General features: G+C 46.5%; 1 protein-coding gene across 1 annotated transcript; it reads left to right on the forward strand.

The window, feature by feature from the left end:
* Positions 1 to 782: 782 nt before the first annotated feature.
* Positions 783 to 3,816, forward strand: LOC123448659 (RNA-binding protein CP29B, chloroplastic-like). Its single transcript, XM_045125622.1, has 4 exons — positions 783 to 1,170; positions 2,512 to 2,613; positions 3,001 to 3,327; positions 3,427 to 3,816. Exons 1-4 carry the CDS (start codon positions 859 to 861, stop codon positions 3,490 to 3,492), a joined length of 807 nt encoding a protein of 268 aa, XP_044981557.1. The 5' UTR covers positions 783 to 858; the 3' UTR covers positions 3,493 to 3,816.
* Positions 3,817 to 15,350: the final 11,534 nt, after the last annotated feature.

Raw genomic sequence — 15,350 nt, forward strand, 5'->3', positions numbered from 1 at the left:
GGTGCGACGCGCGTTGATCCCTGGTACGACTATCGAAGCCCATCTTCCGCACTCTTCTGATGATCGAGCTGTCCCCGTCGCAATACTTCAAACACGTCGGTGCAAGAAGAATGGAGGCATGCGCGAACAGGTGAAGATCAAATGGTCGAACTCGGACGCACTGGGTGACACTTGGGAACACAAAGCGAGTCTCGTAGCTCGGTTCCCGCATGCAGAGGCTTGGGGTCAAGCCTCGGCGCAAGAAGAGGGGGATGTCCGCTGGCCAGCGGCCCACAGGCCAGCGACAATGACGGCACCGGCGCAAGGGCCGCTCGGCTGAGGAGGCCCAACCCCAAGGTGCAAGGCCCAGCCTGGGTTCGCTGAGTCGAGCCCAGGGGAGAAACCCAACTACACAACGAAGCACACGCGTGGAGCACGACATCTAGAGGATCACACGGCGGCAACTCTTTTCCCTTTCTTCCTCCTCCCGAACCCTAGCTCGATTCATGAACCTCCACCATTGTACAGCTACCTTGAGACAGTATAAGCCGATCCCTAACATATATACGAAGCAAAATGAATGAATCTACCCTCTAAAGTATATCTATATACATTCATATGTAGTTATCCTAAATTACTTCCTTCATTTCAAAATAAATGACGTAAATTTAACATTAAATTAGTACAAATATAATATTAAACAAAACTATACTTATTTTGGGACAGACGACATACTCGTTCCCCTTTTTTAGGACAGAGTTCTCTAATCAAAGCACCCATATAAAACCCTCCTGACTCGTCGTTCTCTCCTCACGCAGCTGCATTCTCTCCCGACCCTAACCTTATCCCCGAAACACCCCGATCAACCCAATCCTCCCCATGACGGCCACGCTCTTCTCCATCTCCCTCTCCCCCCAGTTCCTCTCCCTCCCCTCCTCCTCATTTAAGCCGGTCCCCTCCGCATTGTTTCCCTCGAAGATACCGCAGCACCGTGCCCTCGCCTCCGCTGGCTGGAGGCACCCGCTCGCTCCCTTGGCCGTGGCCGTGGCCGTGTCGTCGGATGTCGAGACGGAGGTCGCGGAGGAGTTCTCGGAGGACCTAAGGGTGTTCGTTGGCAACCTCCCCTTCAGCGTCGACAGCGCCCAGCTGGCCGGCCTATTCGAGCAGGCTGGCTCCGTCGAGATGGTCGAGGTACTATATACATTGGTTGCCTCGTTACATTTGGGCACTGAAATGATTCATATCTACGATATGTTCCTACTTGAGGGAAGTTGAGGGCCCGTGTGTGTGAAATTAGAAATAGTTTGGTCGTTTGGTGTCAGTAGATTTATCCGCTTAGGTAACTAATTTTGTGCTTACATTTGGCTCACGGGGAATAATGCGTGTAACTGAGGTAATTTTAGGCATTTTCTGAATATATATAGTATATATCACTAAACCACCTAGGATTGGAGGCCTCACAATCAATTGAGGTCTCCAATTAGAATTTGGCCATCCAATTTTGATCAGGTCAACAATCTCTTTCGGTTATTTTATTATACAATATACCATGCTTCCTAATTTTTAAATCTTCATAATTAATTGAGGCTTCAATTTAAAATTGGGTCACCCGATTTTTAACAGGTCAACAATTTCTCAAGGAGCTCTCCCATTAATTTATTTTAATTCTCTTTGTTTCCTAATTTTAAAGCTCTTTCATTCGATTGAGGTATTCAATTTTGAATTTGGTTTACAATTTTGATCGGGCCAACAATATTTCAAATCAATCAGCAGCAATTGATCTATAAAAATATATTAACCCCTCGCAGACTCCTGTCACTACGAAAAAAGCGCCACCATGTGATATTGTAGCCTACACGCAACCAACGATGAAAAATATCCCTACATAACTGCGTTAGAAATAAACATAAAACACACTCCACCATCTCACCCATCGGCCAAACTAAATACTCCATCAATTTCAAAATATAAGGATTATTAGTTTTTTGGAATGTCAAATTTCTGTAATTTTGACCGAGTTCAAAGCCAAAAATATCGACTTCCACAATATTAAACAAAAAATATGAAAATTCATTTCCTGATGAATCTAATAACATCGGTTTTATATTATGAACTTTTATATATTTATTTACAAAGTTGATCAGATATAAAGATGTTTGACTTCTAAAAAAAGTAATGCACCATATATTTTGAAATAGAGTGATTTTTTTTGAGAATCCCAACAAATTCAACGGCGCACCAAAGCCCTTCTAGTATATACTACCTATAGACTATATTGGACGTGCGACACGTGCATGTTTATTGAACGAAAATATTGGAGTTTCCTCACGCGCTGATGATATCTAAGAATGTGCTAATAAATTGGTCAATAAGCTAAGTCTTGCCAAAAAGACCAAATTAACACTTGGGTTACCCATTTTTGGAGTTCCACTCTGTCCTGATTGATTATCGCGCATGTGGAATCAGACACGACGGACCTATAGCCCAAACTCAAATTGTAGCATGCTAAGCTGCTTTGCTTTATTGTCACAGGTCATCTATGACAAATTGACTGGACGAAGCCGTGGATTTGGGTTTGTCACTATGTCTACTGTCGAAGAGGTCGAGGAGGCAGTTGAGCGGCTCAATGGCTATGTGAGCACCCATTTATTCCCTTTAAAAGCATCTTTTCTAACCTGCTACTACTCTTGCTCTCCCGCCCAAGGAGGGCTCGTGTCTGATTAGCTAGTTGGTGAGGCAATAGCTTACCATGGCGATGATCAGTAGCATCCTTTATTGTTTGTAAGCTACTTTCATTATGTTTTTTTCTACATATGTACTGATTGTGTTGAGCTTGTTTTGTTCCTCCTTCGTCTTGCAGTTCCAACCTCTTGTTTCTTCCTGAGCAATACAGTTCAGAGTTATAGATAAAATTGTTAGTTAGCTTAGCTTTTGTTGCTCGACCTAACTGTACAATAATTCCACTACTAGGATGTGTCGTTGTATGCTTGAGTAATTGGCTGACCTCCTCACTAAAATCAGGTACTCGATGGGAGAGCTTTGAAGGTGAATTCAGGGCCGCCGCCACCCAAGGATCAATCCTCACCAAGAGGATTTAGAGAGCAGTCAGGCGGATTCAGGCAGCAATCCTCACGTGGGCCCAGTGGTGGGGACAATAGGGTCTATGTGGGTAATCTTTCTTGGAATGTCGATGACTCAGCTCTTGCAAACTTGTTCAATGAGCAAGGGAGTGTCTTGGGGGCTAGAGTCATCTATGACAGGGAGAGTGGGAGGTCAAGGGGATTTGGTTTTGTCACATATGGTACCAGTGATGAAGTTCAGAAAGCAGTATCTAATCTTGATGGCACTGTGAGTTTTCACTCATTTAGCTGGTTGCTTACACCTGTGACCCTTCATTATTGTTCTTTCAGCATGGTGCTAAATGAGTTTCTTTTTCCTGTTCTACAGGACATGGATGGAAGACAGATCCGTGTTACAGTAGCAGAAGCGAGGCAACCTAGGCGAGAATATTAAGAAAAAAAAACTATTTTAGATGTTGCTAAGCGGAACCATGTAGTGCTGTTAGATTTTTGCCCCATAGCACACGTTTCAATGACGAGCGTGCACAGTTGGTTTCCTGTCCGGTCTCCTGTAACAGAATCTGCTAATTTTCTGCTATGCACCCGGTTCAAAAAAGAAGATGCTGCTAAGCCTGTGGTTAGTATCAGGTACGAACTATAGATTTGTTCTTCATTGTTATCCATTCTAGTGTAATTTCTCCAACGTATGAGATATGTATGATTTTGGTTTCAACCATCAGATCCCTTCTGGCCTCATCGTATATGGTTTATTGATTCACATTTCTGTGTCCCTTCTGGCCTCACCGTACATGGTTTGTTGATTCACATTTGTACGTCTGGGTTTCCAGATTCTGCTGCCCTTGGAACCTCCGTTACGGAGTAGCCAGATTCTCTTGATTATGTCACCTTTTTTTTAGAAACGGAAGCAAAAAATTTGCCTCATCAATTGATTAAAAAGGGAATAGAATTTATCCGTTTACAGCCCACGTTACACACTGCATGGCAACTAATCACATACTAAAACTTTCCCTAGCCTCCTAGCTCCTGCCTGCCGTGACCCATAGCCTTGCCTCGTCAATCATGTTGTTGAAAAGGATTGGTGGCGGCGCGCTCTTATGACGAAAGATGCGTGCGTAACTCTCATTCCAGATGGTTCATGAAACCAACATTCTTAGAGAGGTCATTGCCTTTTTATTGGGGATACCGACGCCGGACATGTTCACCCATCAATCCTTGACGAAGGTCCATAGGGTCGAGGCCAGCTTGTCAATGACTAGCCTCCAAAGTCTTTTGGTGAGCTTGTCAATGACTAGCCTTCAAAGTCTTTTGGTGAAGCCACACTTGAAGAAGAGGCGAGCCCCTGTTTCTTGCTCCCTCCCACACAGCGGGTAAAGACCGTAATTTCGCCACCCGCGCTTCTCCAATTGATCCTCGTCCAGATCCGGTCTTGAATGATAAGCCAAACAAAGAACTTGACGCGCCCACGCCTTCCACACCATTTGCTCCATGTGAGAGTAAACTATGGCTAAGAATTGCGCCTTATAAGCTGAGGAGGCCGAGTATTGCCCATTAGTCGTGTGCTTTCAAATGATATCATCCTCACTGTGCTCGTCGAGATTGATGTCATGCAGAAGCATCCAAAGGGTAAAGAATTCCCTTACGTGGTCGGCGGAAACCACAATGTCAGGCCTTATTTTTAAGATCCAAGCATTGTCATTAATAGCCTCCCGCACCATCCAAATTTTCCTCGAGGATGCTTCAGAGATGAGTGGCGCAATCTCCTTGGGCTTGCGCCCTAATAAACATGGAGAGTCTCAGAAAGCCGTTCGGGCCCCACTCCCATAATGATGGTGGTGGACGCATAGAAGAAGTCAAGATCAGCCTCATCGCATGGGTTTTCTGTGCCCACCCACATCTTGCTTGGTTCCTTCCACTCGAACCAAGGCCAACGCAGTCTCACAGCCCGAGCAAATTTATCAGTCTTCAGCACCAAATTTATCAGTCTTCAGCACCCCAAGGCCTCAGTATCGAGTCGGTCGACAAACCATCTCCCAGTTGACCTTACACTTAGCCCCGATGGTCTTGTCCGTACCGGACCAAAGGAATGCCTGTTGAAGCTTGTTGACGTTTTGCAGCGTGCCAGCAGGGACGACCAGCGGTGTGATGAAGTATATCACCTGGGAGGTGGTCACGGACCTGACAAGTGCCGTGCGGCCAATAACAATAATGTTTTATCCCTCCCATGTAACCAACTTACTCGCGACCTTGTCCTCAAGTATTGAAGATCCACCCTCTTGAGACGCCAGATAGACAGCGGAAGGCCAAGGTATCTCATCGGGAAAGAGGTCCTAGTCGCACGCAAACTCTATAGGACGTGGCCCAAGCGGACATGTCAGCAGCGAATGGGCACAACTTAGCTCTTTTGGAAGTTGGTGCACAGACCGGTCACCTCCCCAAATCCCTTCAGAATGGCCGCCAGGTTGTTGGTATCTCCTTTGATAAGAGCCATAAACATGGTCGCATCGTCCGCATAAAGGGATGTTCTCACCATGGCCCTCCTGCCACGAATCTTGTGAAAGCGGTCGTTCCTCATTGCGAGCTCCAGGATCTGATGCATAATGTCAATTGCAAGCACAAAAAGGAGAGGCGATAGCGGGTCGCCCTGACAGAGGCCCCGACCATGCTTGATCGGCGGCCCAGGCACCCCGTTCAAGAGGATCCGCAAAGAGAAAGTGTAGAGGAGCGTAACGATCCAATTCCGGACCTTGCTCAGAAACCCCTTTCTTTGGAGCAGCTCAAGAATGAACTCCCACTTGACTGAGTTGAACGCTTTCTAGATGTCCAACTTGAATAATAGCGCTGGTGTTTTTCACGTGTGCAACCTTCTCGCATAATTCCGGACATACATGAAATTATCGTGGATACTTCTCCCCTTGATAAAGGCGCTCTGGCATTAGAAACAAGGTCGTTCATGCGCGAGCTAAGACAAACGGAGAGGACTTTCGCAATAATCTTAGCGATGGCATGGATTAAGCTAATTGGTCGGTAGTCATAGACACCCTCCGCCCCTTCCTTCTTGGGCAATAGGACCATGTTGATGGAATTGAGCTAATCGAGGTTTGATGTGTGGAGGGAGTCGAAGAGATGGATGACCCTCATGATGTCCCCTTTTATGATGTCCCAACATTTCTTCAAAAACATTCTAGTGAATCCATGCGGCCCGGTGCCTTGTAGCTAGGCATTTCATTGATGGCATTCATGCCCTCCTATGTGATAGCCGCCTATCGTGGGAACGAGCCTGACATTAGAGGTTAGGGGTACGTAAGGGGAGGGCAGAGTCCTACCTACGGCGAGATTGTACACACGAATGTATGAGTTCAGGCCCCTCTCATGGAGGTAACAACCCTACGTCTCAGTGCTCGGGAGCTTCTATCGTGTGGAATGTGTGAGTTACAAGGGGTGCGAACTCTTGTGCCAGAGGGGAGGGGTGGATTATATAGAGTGCGCTACCCCTCATGAATACCCGACAACCAAGGGTTTGATCATGGTAATAAAGGTGAACGTTACTGATAATGTATGTAATAAATGCTAATTATGGTAGTCAGTCGAATGCCTGACCGTTGGCCTCCGTGGAGTGGCTTCTCATCTTCTGCGGTCGACTGACTTTTGGTTCTTCCGAGTGAAAGGCAACTGCCGAATAGAGGGAGGAACCTCCGAGTGGATGCTCTGTCGAGTGACTCATGCGCCTTGGTGGTTTCAGTCAGAGTCTTCCTTGCAATCTTTAAGTTCACGAATGTAGTCTCCTTGGGTAGGGCATGTAGGTCAGGCCTAAGATTCTACCCTAGGTACATATCCCCATCATTAGCCCCCGAATGGGTCGGGGTTTGAGTGAAAAAGGGTCGATGCAGATTCTGATAAGACACACAAATTCCGAATGCATTTTAGGGCTTCACAGAAGTATGCGTCGATTGGAGTCTTTGTCATTCACCCTGATCGATTTTGTCTTGAAATGCGCCTGAGTGAACTTGAGCGTGGAATCAGGTTCAAGTGGTCAACAGGGTCTATTGATGCGATGGGTTGCTTTGTCACGCCCGGATTTACGAGATTCGAAAATTAGGTAAGCACGCGCTGCGCGATGATGACGCAACGACTGGGGCAAGTGGGGGCATGACGCTTCGATTTTCGCGCCGTCTTTAACGCCACGTACTGCGCTTCCTTTGTAATCGGGATACACAGAGATCCGGCAGGCCCACAGCTGTGCGACCCACTCGGGCAGCTATAAGACGAGACGGTGTAAGGGCTGGTACAGTGCTCCTCCTCCATTCCCCTCTTTTCCTCCGCCTCCTCCGCTTCACGCACGCCGCTCAACTCCGCCTCGACGACCGCCGCCGCGATGATGAAGGGAGCCAAGGCGAAGAAGTCGTCTGGCGCCCGATCCACGGCACCGCCGGGGTGGATCCAAGGGGATTTCCTTCGGTCGACCGTCATGGCGGAGGACGTCTAGAACCTTATCGCCGACGGGCTGATAGCCGACGGATCGTGGAGGCTGTTGGAGGGAGAGATCGAGCTAGAGTCGCATGAAGGTGAGTGAGTCCTCCTCCTCGTCCACGTCGAGCGAGGTTTTTCTGTGCCTCCCCATCCATTCTTCCGTGGGTTCTTGAATTTCTTCGGCGCACAACTTCACCATTTCCCTCCAAATTCCATTGCGTATCTCCCTGCGTCCATAACACTGTGTGAATGCTTCTTGGGATGTTCCCCTCATTGGGCCTTATTCAAACACATCTTCACTATCCGGTATCAATCAGTCAAAAAGGCCAATCCCAGTGATAGTAAGACCCACGTCACCCAGCTATGCGGTGGCCTGGGACTCCAAATGGGGAGTAAGAGTGTGTTTCCATCGATGACCTTTCCTGAATCTGTCCGGGGCTGGCATTCGACTTGGTTTTACTGGAAGGATATTGCATCTCCCAATATGTCGACTGGCCTTCCCCCCTTCACATTGGAGCGACCCACTACTCCGAGAACATTGCACATGACATAGGAAGAGAAAGTCCATGTAGGGATTTTAGTGAATGCAGTAGTAAATTTGATCTGTGGCGGAGTGACTGGTATGGACCTACTAGAGGCGTTTCTCAGTCGGCGAATCCATCCCCTTCAAGCGAGGGACCACACTATGTGGCACTATTCGGGCACCGAAGACACCACTCGGACACATCCATAGGAAGTCTCTAAGGATACTGTTGCACAGTGGCTCAGAAGCATCTCTCGAGCCTGTGACAACCGTCTCGGAGCCAAGCGAATCCTGCCCTTTTCTCCCGTGAACCCGCCGCCGAACCTGGTGAGTGATACGTCTCCAACGTATCTACTTTTCCAAACTCTTTTGCCCTTGTTTTGGACTATAATTTGCATGATTTGAATCGAACTAACCAGGACTGGCGCTGTTTTCAGCAGAATTGCCTCGGTGTTATTTTTGTGCAGAAATCAAAGTTCTCCAAACGTCCGGAAAATTTACGGGGAGCATTTTTGGAAAATATCAAAAATATCTGCGCCAAGTTCCACCTCAGGGGGTGGGCCAGTGGGCCACAAGCCCCTGCTCCGCCACCACCCCCTGGTGGCGGTGGGCAGGATTGTGGGGCCCACAGGCACCTGCCGCCCCCAACTCCAGCTCTATAAGTTGCCTTTCGTCCCAGAAAAAATAAAAAGAGAAGTTTTCATCGCGTTTACGATACGGAGGCGCCGCCACCACCTGTTCTTCATCTGGAGGGCAGATCTGGAGTCCGTCTTGGGCTCCGGAGAGGGGAAATCATCGCCATCGTCATCATCAACCTTCTTCCCTCTCCAATTCCATGAAGCTCTTCATCGTTCGTGAGTAATCTATTCGTAGGCTCGCTGGGCGGTGATGAGTAGGATGATATCTATCATGTAATCGAGTTAGTTTTGATGGGGATTGATCCCTAGTATCCATTATGTTCTGAGATTGATGTTGCTACTACTTTGCCATGCTTAATGCTTGTCACTAGGGCCCGAATGCCATGATTTCAGATCTGAAATTATTATGTTGTCACCAATATATGTGTGTTTTAGATCCGATCTTGCAAGTTGTAGTTACCTACTATGTGTTATGATCCGGAAACCCCGGAGCGACAATAACCGGAACCACTCCTGGTGATGATCATAGTTTGAGGAGTTCATGTGTTCACCAAGTGCTAATGCGTTGGTCCGGTTCTTTATTGAAAGGAGAACCTTAATATCCCGTAGTTTCCTTTTGGACCCCGCTGCCACGGGAGGGATGGACAATAGATGTCATGCAAGTTATTTTCCCTAAGCACGTATGACGACACACGGAATGCATGCCTACATCACATTGACGAACGGGAGCTAGCCACATATCTCTCCGTGTTATAGCTGTTGCATGCTGAATATCATCCAAACAAATCACCGACCCATTGCCTACGAGTTTGTCCTACTGCTGTTACTTGTCTTGCTCTGCTGCTACTACTACTGTTTCTACTGCTGTTACTTGTCTTGCTCTGCTGCTGCTACTACTGTTGCTACTACTGTTGCTACTGCTGTTACTTGTCTTGCTCTGCTGCTGCTACTGCTGTTACTTGTTTTGCTCTGCTGCTGCTGCTACTGTTGCTACTACTGTAGCGTGCTACTGTTGCTACTTGCTACTGTTGTCACTACTGCTGTTCCTTGCCACTTCTATTGCTCGTTACACTGCTGCTACCTGCTACACTGTTGATTCACCGAACGTTGACGGGAACTGACAACTTCCGTCAACGCGGCGACGAAGGTGCCATTGATACAATTGTTAGGAATAGTCTGTCGTCAACAGATCGTTTCTGACACCGTTGTTATCATACTACTTTGCTGTTACTACTGTGCTTGCAGATACTAATCTTTCAGGTGTGGTTGAATCCGACAAATTCAGCTGCTAATACTCGAGAGTATTCTCTCACCTCCTTCAGGCGATCTACAAATTGGGTCGAATACTCTACCCTCGAAAACTGCTGCGAACCCACACGCTGGTGGGCCATCAACAACATTCTTCCAGTTTCATTATCGCGGAGTGCTAGCAGCATTCTTCTGGTGCCGTTGCAGGAGAAGGTTCGTTGTCATAAGCATTCATCTAGCTAACACTAGAGATTGCAGGATCAACACTTTCCTGGTGCCATTGCCGGGGAAGCACGACTGACGTCAGTGAGTTATATCTTTGTCAAATGCTTTCATATTACGTCGAGTGATTGGGTCTTCAGCCGACTGACTTTACTGTTTGTATCTTGGAGGAGTTAATGAACATGTATTCGTTCGCGCCAAACGGAGAACAGTCTGATGATGGAGAAGAGAGCGCTGACGGCAGCGTAAACATTGATTACGCCTAGGACAGTGAAGGCAGTGACGACGACTCAAAGGAGAGTGAGGAAGAGGTTCAGTCTCCTCCGTGCACCGAGCATAGATACAAGCCGCGCCAAGACCCATAGGTTGTCCCAAGCAGAAACTGGGCATCAAGCACCAAGAAGTCGAAGCGTGACCTGGACGCAACATCAGAGTCGACCGAAAAGGCTGCAAAATAGTCCAGGTGTGTTGCACCAAAACCTCGGAAGGCTCTGCCCCCCATGAAGATCGCCGTGCCCGTCGCCTAAACGTGAGTGTTCATTTTCCTTCTTCTGCTGTTGTGGAACTTCATGTCTTTGCTGAACAACTGGATTTTGTTTGTGAGAGCTGCTACCTTGGTGAAGTCGCCTCCGCGAGATGAAGAGGAGCACATGGAAGTGGACCTGCTGACACGACCACCTCTCAATGAGGTATAACGAATCTTCACCATGCCCTGTTTTTTGGAGACGATTTGCCGATTGAATAAGTTAACGTTGTCGATTGGTAGCTGCAGACGTCATCCACTTGGAAGATGACGAGGAGCCACATCAGGGTGCGGGGGTGAAGGTGTGGCCCTGGGCACCCCACACGAACGCGCTCGTAGGACATCGTCGGGGCAGGCGCCTCGCAGGTCGACTGCTACATTGTCTCAAGAACTTGGCGACTCTTCCTGAGCCAAAGCTGGACTTGAGGTTCCGGTGTTGAATGCCCCGCTAGCAACTTAAACTCACGTGGTCTCAACGCCAATTGGGCAACTTCAGGCAACTCTTGTGACCCCAGCTGCAGCACTGACTCATCCGACGCCTGCGTTCTCTCTGCACCCACTAGTAGAAAACATGTCTTTTGTTTGACCCTTTAGTCCCGGTTTGGTTTTGAAACGGGACTAATATGACCATTAGTCCCGGTTCCAACGGCTAGGAGCCGTCAGTGGGCATGGGCATCATTAGTCCAGGTTTTATTTGGACCTATAGTCCCGGTTTGTGTCAAACAAACCGGGACTAAAGGGGTGGTGGCGGTGTTCTGTCAGGCTGGGGCCCCACTAGCACCTTTAGTCCCAGTTTGTATCACAAACCATGGCTATATGTGGACCTTTAGTCCCGGTTCATTATACAAAGCGGGACTAAAGAGTTTCCTATATAAACCCCTTCGTCTAGCCCTAGCTCATTGCTCCGTTTTCTCCACTCTCTCCTCTGTTCTTCCCCTTGCTCGAGCTCACCCTCCAATTTTCACCAAGATTTGTGAAGATTTGAGGCACCCCATCTCTCCAAGTGTTCACAAAGGTTAGCAACTTTGTCCTTTCATCTCTCATTGCTAGATGGGCTCGTGCAATGCTCTATAAGTATAGTGATTTGTGGGTTTTAGTTTGGGAGTAATTATGTGGGAGTTTATTTGATTTATATGCAATTTGTGCTCAAATTAACTTCTTAGTTTGCATATGTGTAGGTGTGGTTTACTTAGTGCCTTCCCGTCTCCGTCCTAACCACCGTCCCGTCGCCGGCTCCACCTTGGTGATCCTCTTTTTCTTATCCTTTTTATTCCAAAAAGCTTATTTTTGTATGATTTATATAGTTTTCTTACCTGTATGATTTTGTTATACATAGTGTCATGGTCTTGATATCCGTCCCCGTCGTGCCTCGTCCGGTTTATGATTCAGATGTGGTATATTCTCTTTTATAACTATTCGTTGCATGTCTTGTTTATATGACAGTTATGCCCATCAAGTTGACATAGATATTTTTATCTAGGAGGTGTGTGATTCGGAAATTGCATCCGACCCTCTTGTCGAGAAGTTAAATTTAGTTGAAAAAGAATATGAGTATTTGAAAGAAAAATTGAAAAGAATTGAAGAAGAGAAGATGAAATTGGAGTTGTATGTTGCCGAAGTCGTCGATGATCGCAAGATCAAGACGGATGCAATGCGCTTGAAGATTAGAAGGATTAGAAATTATGCCGTTAATAAAGAGGCTTGGTTTCACTATGCTGTTGGATCAATTGTTACCTTAGTTGCGATCTTGATCGCATTTTTTGTTGCATTTAAATGCTTTAGCGATAAACTCTTGTATGTTGTTTTATGAGAATAAGTGTGCATGAACCTTATGTGTGAACTTGTATTAATTTGGTATTTTCGGTCTTGTGTAATGCACGAAAAAGATGGCATGCATCCAAAGCAGTATGAAGGTCCTGCAAGCTACGCTCTTACCAAAGAAGTGAAGGAAATCTTCTTTGAATGCCTGCTCAGTATGAAGGTCCCGTCTGGCTACTCGTCGAATATAAAGGGAATTGTAAATATGGTTGATAAAAAATTCCAGAACCTAAAGTCTCATGATTGCCACGTGATTATGATGCAATTGCTTCCAGTTGCATTAAGGGGGCTTCTACTGGAAAACGTGCGATCATCGATTTTGAAGCTATGTGCATTCCTCAATGCAATCTCTCAGAAGGTAATCGATCCAGAAATCCTACCAAGGTTACAAAATGATTTGGTGCAATGTCTTGTCAGTTTCGAGTTGGTGTTCCCACCATCCTTCTTCAATATCATGACACACGTCCTAGTTCACCTAGTCGAAGAGATTTCCATTCTGGGCCCTGTATTTCTACACAATATGTTCCCCTTCGAGAGGTTCATGGGAGTCTTAAAGAAATATGTTCACAACCGTGCTAGGTCAGAAGGAAGAATCTCCTAGGGACATGAAACAAAGGAGGTCATTGAGTTTTTTGTCGACTTTATTCCTGATATTAAGTCGATTGGTCTTCCTGAATCGAGGCATGAGGGAGACTGGGTGGAAAAGGCACGCTAGGAAAGGATTCAGTAATATGTAAGGACGGGAATTCCTGGGCGGAAGCACACTACACAGTTCTACAAAATTCCACCTTGGTGGCTCCGTATATCGAGGAACATATGGACATTGTACGCTCCAAGAACCCGGAGCAGTCTGATCCCTGGATCAAACGTACACACATGTCGTCATTTGGCAGTTGGTTGCAAACACGTCTCATGCATGACCCTGAAGTTGGAGATGACATGTACTTGCTGGCCAAGTCACCATCTTCGACTATATCGACTTTCAAAGGGTACGAAATAAATGGGAATACATTTTACACGATCGCCCAAGATAAAAAGAGCACCAACCAAAACAGTGGTGTCCGCTTTGATGCAGAAAACACCAACAATAGGCCAACGGACACATATTATGGTTACATAGAGGAGATATGGGAACTTTACTACGGAAACAATTTGAATGTCCCATTGTTTCGGTGCAAATGGGTCAATCTCAAAGGAGGCGGGGTAAAGGAAGACCCGCGGTATGGAAGGACAACAATGGATCTCAACAATCTTGGGTACACAGATGAACCATTCGTCCTAGCAAATGATGTGGCGCAGGTTTTCTATGTGAAGGACATGTCTACCAAGCCAAGAAAAAGAAAAGGTAAGGAAGAGAATACATCATACGATGAGCCAAAGCGCCACATAGTTCTTTCAGGGAAAATAAACATCGTGGGAGTGGAGGACAAGACAGACATGTCAGAAGATTATGAAAAAGTTTCACGAAATTCCTCCCTTCACAGTGAAGACTGACCCAAGCATCATGTTAAATGATGAAGATTGTCCATGGTTACAGCACAAAGGGACACACACGAATAAAAAGTTTTATACCCCAACATCCCAATCTCGGATGTGACTGGCTTTCACCGTCATCACTTTCTTCTGAGTGAGTTTCTGGCTATATATGTGTGTGTTATGGCATTTGAAACGCGAAGACACACTAAGTATCTCTTTCATATAAAAAGTTGGAAGGGTTACGGCAAAAACAGGATGCACTTCGTGTACAAACTGGACTATCTCTTTCAAAGTATGAGGGTTCTCGACGAATACTCATCTCTTACAAAGCCATTTCATTTTTTAATGTTATTTCAACTCCAGACTTTTTGTTCCCTCAATATGCATCATTCAAAGCCACCTCATAAATTTTCAACCCTTTCTCACCTCATTTGCTATTTTCCATGCATTAAATGATTTTGTTTTGAGCTAAATGACCCCAAAATTGAAAAGCGCTACAAATCTACCCAGAAAAGGCTCAAAGTTGGCATGTTATCATCATTTCACTCATATGGCATGTGCTAAAAAGTTGGAAGGGTTACAACAAAAACAGGATGCACTTCGTGTATAAACTGGACTATCTCTTTCGAAGTATGAGGGTTCTGGACGAATACTTATCTCTTACAAAGCCATTTCATTTTCTAATCTTATTTCAACTCCAGACTTTTTGTGCCCTCAATATGCATCATTCAAAGCCACCTCATAAATTTTAAACCCTTTCTCACCTCATTTGCTATTTTCCATGCATTAAATGATTTTTTGAGCTAAATGACCCTGAAATTGAAAAGCGCTACAAATTAACTCGGAAAAAGGCTTAAACTTGGCATGGTAACATCATTTACCCACATGGCATGTGCTAAAAAGTTGGAAGGGTTACGACAAAAACAAGATGCACTTCGTGTACAAACTCGACTATCTCTTTCGAAGTATTGGGGTTCTCGACGAATATTCATCTCTTACAAAGCCACCAACCGGGACTAAAGCCATTTGCTTCCCGCCCTGTGAGCTGCCGAAAATGACCATTAGTCCCGGTTGGTGGCTGAACCCGGGACTATAGAGGGACCTTTAGTCCCGATTGAAGCCACCAATCGGGACTAAAGGTGGGGCTATATAAGCTGCAGTTTGGAAATTTCGATCTCCCCCGTCTCTTCATTCGATCCCGACGCCGACGCCGCCCTTGCCCCCGATGCCGCCAAGCTGCCAGAGTCACTGCCGCCCCCGTAGCCGTCCTCGTCGTCGCCGCCACCTACGCCGGCCGCCTGCACCTCCTCCCTCTGCCCGCCGACGAGCTGCTGTTGCGCCCCGGCCCTCCTCTGCTTCCCACAGCGAGCTCCGCT

This window comes from Hordeum vulgare, chromosome 4H, assembly GCF_904849725.1.
Source record: "Hordeum vulgare subsp. vulgare chromosome 4H, MorexV3_pseudomolecules_assembly, whole genome shotgun sequence".
Taxonomy (NCBI): Eukaryota; Viridiplantae; Streptophyta; class Magnoliopsida; order Poales; family Poaceae; genus Hordeum; species Hordeum vulgare.

What these genes read in the sequence shown, in the direction of transcription:
- LOC123448659 (XM_045125622.1), top strand. Translation starts at nt 859, where the DNA reads ATGACGGCCACGCTCTTCTCCATCTCCCTCTCCCCCCAGTTCCTCTCC. An exon ending in GCTCCGTCGAGATGGTCGAG is followed by an intron (nt 1,171 to 2,511) that starts GTACTATATACA and finishes TTATTGTCACAG; the next exon opens with GTCATCTATGACAAATTGAC. An exon ending in TATCTAATCTTGATGGCACT is followed by an intron (nt 3,328 to 3,426) that starts GTGAGTTTTCAC and finishes CCTGTTCTACAG; the next exon opens with GACATGGATGGAAGACAGAT.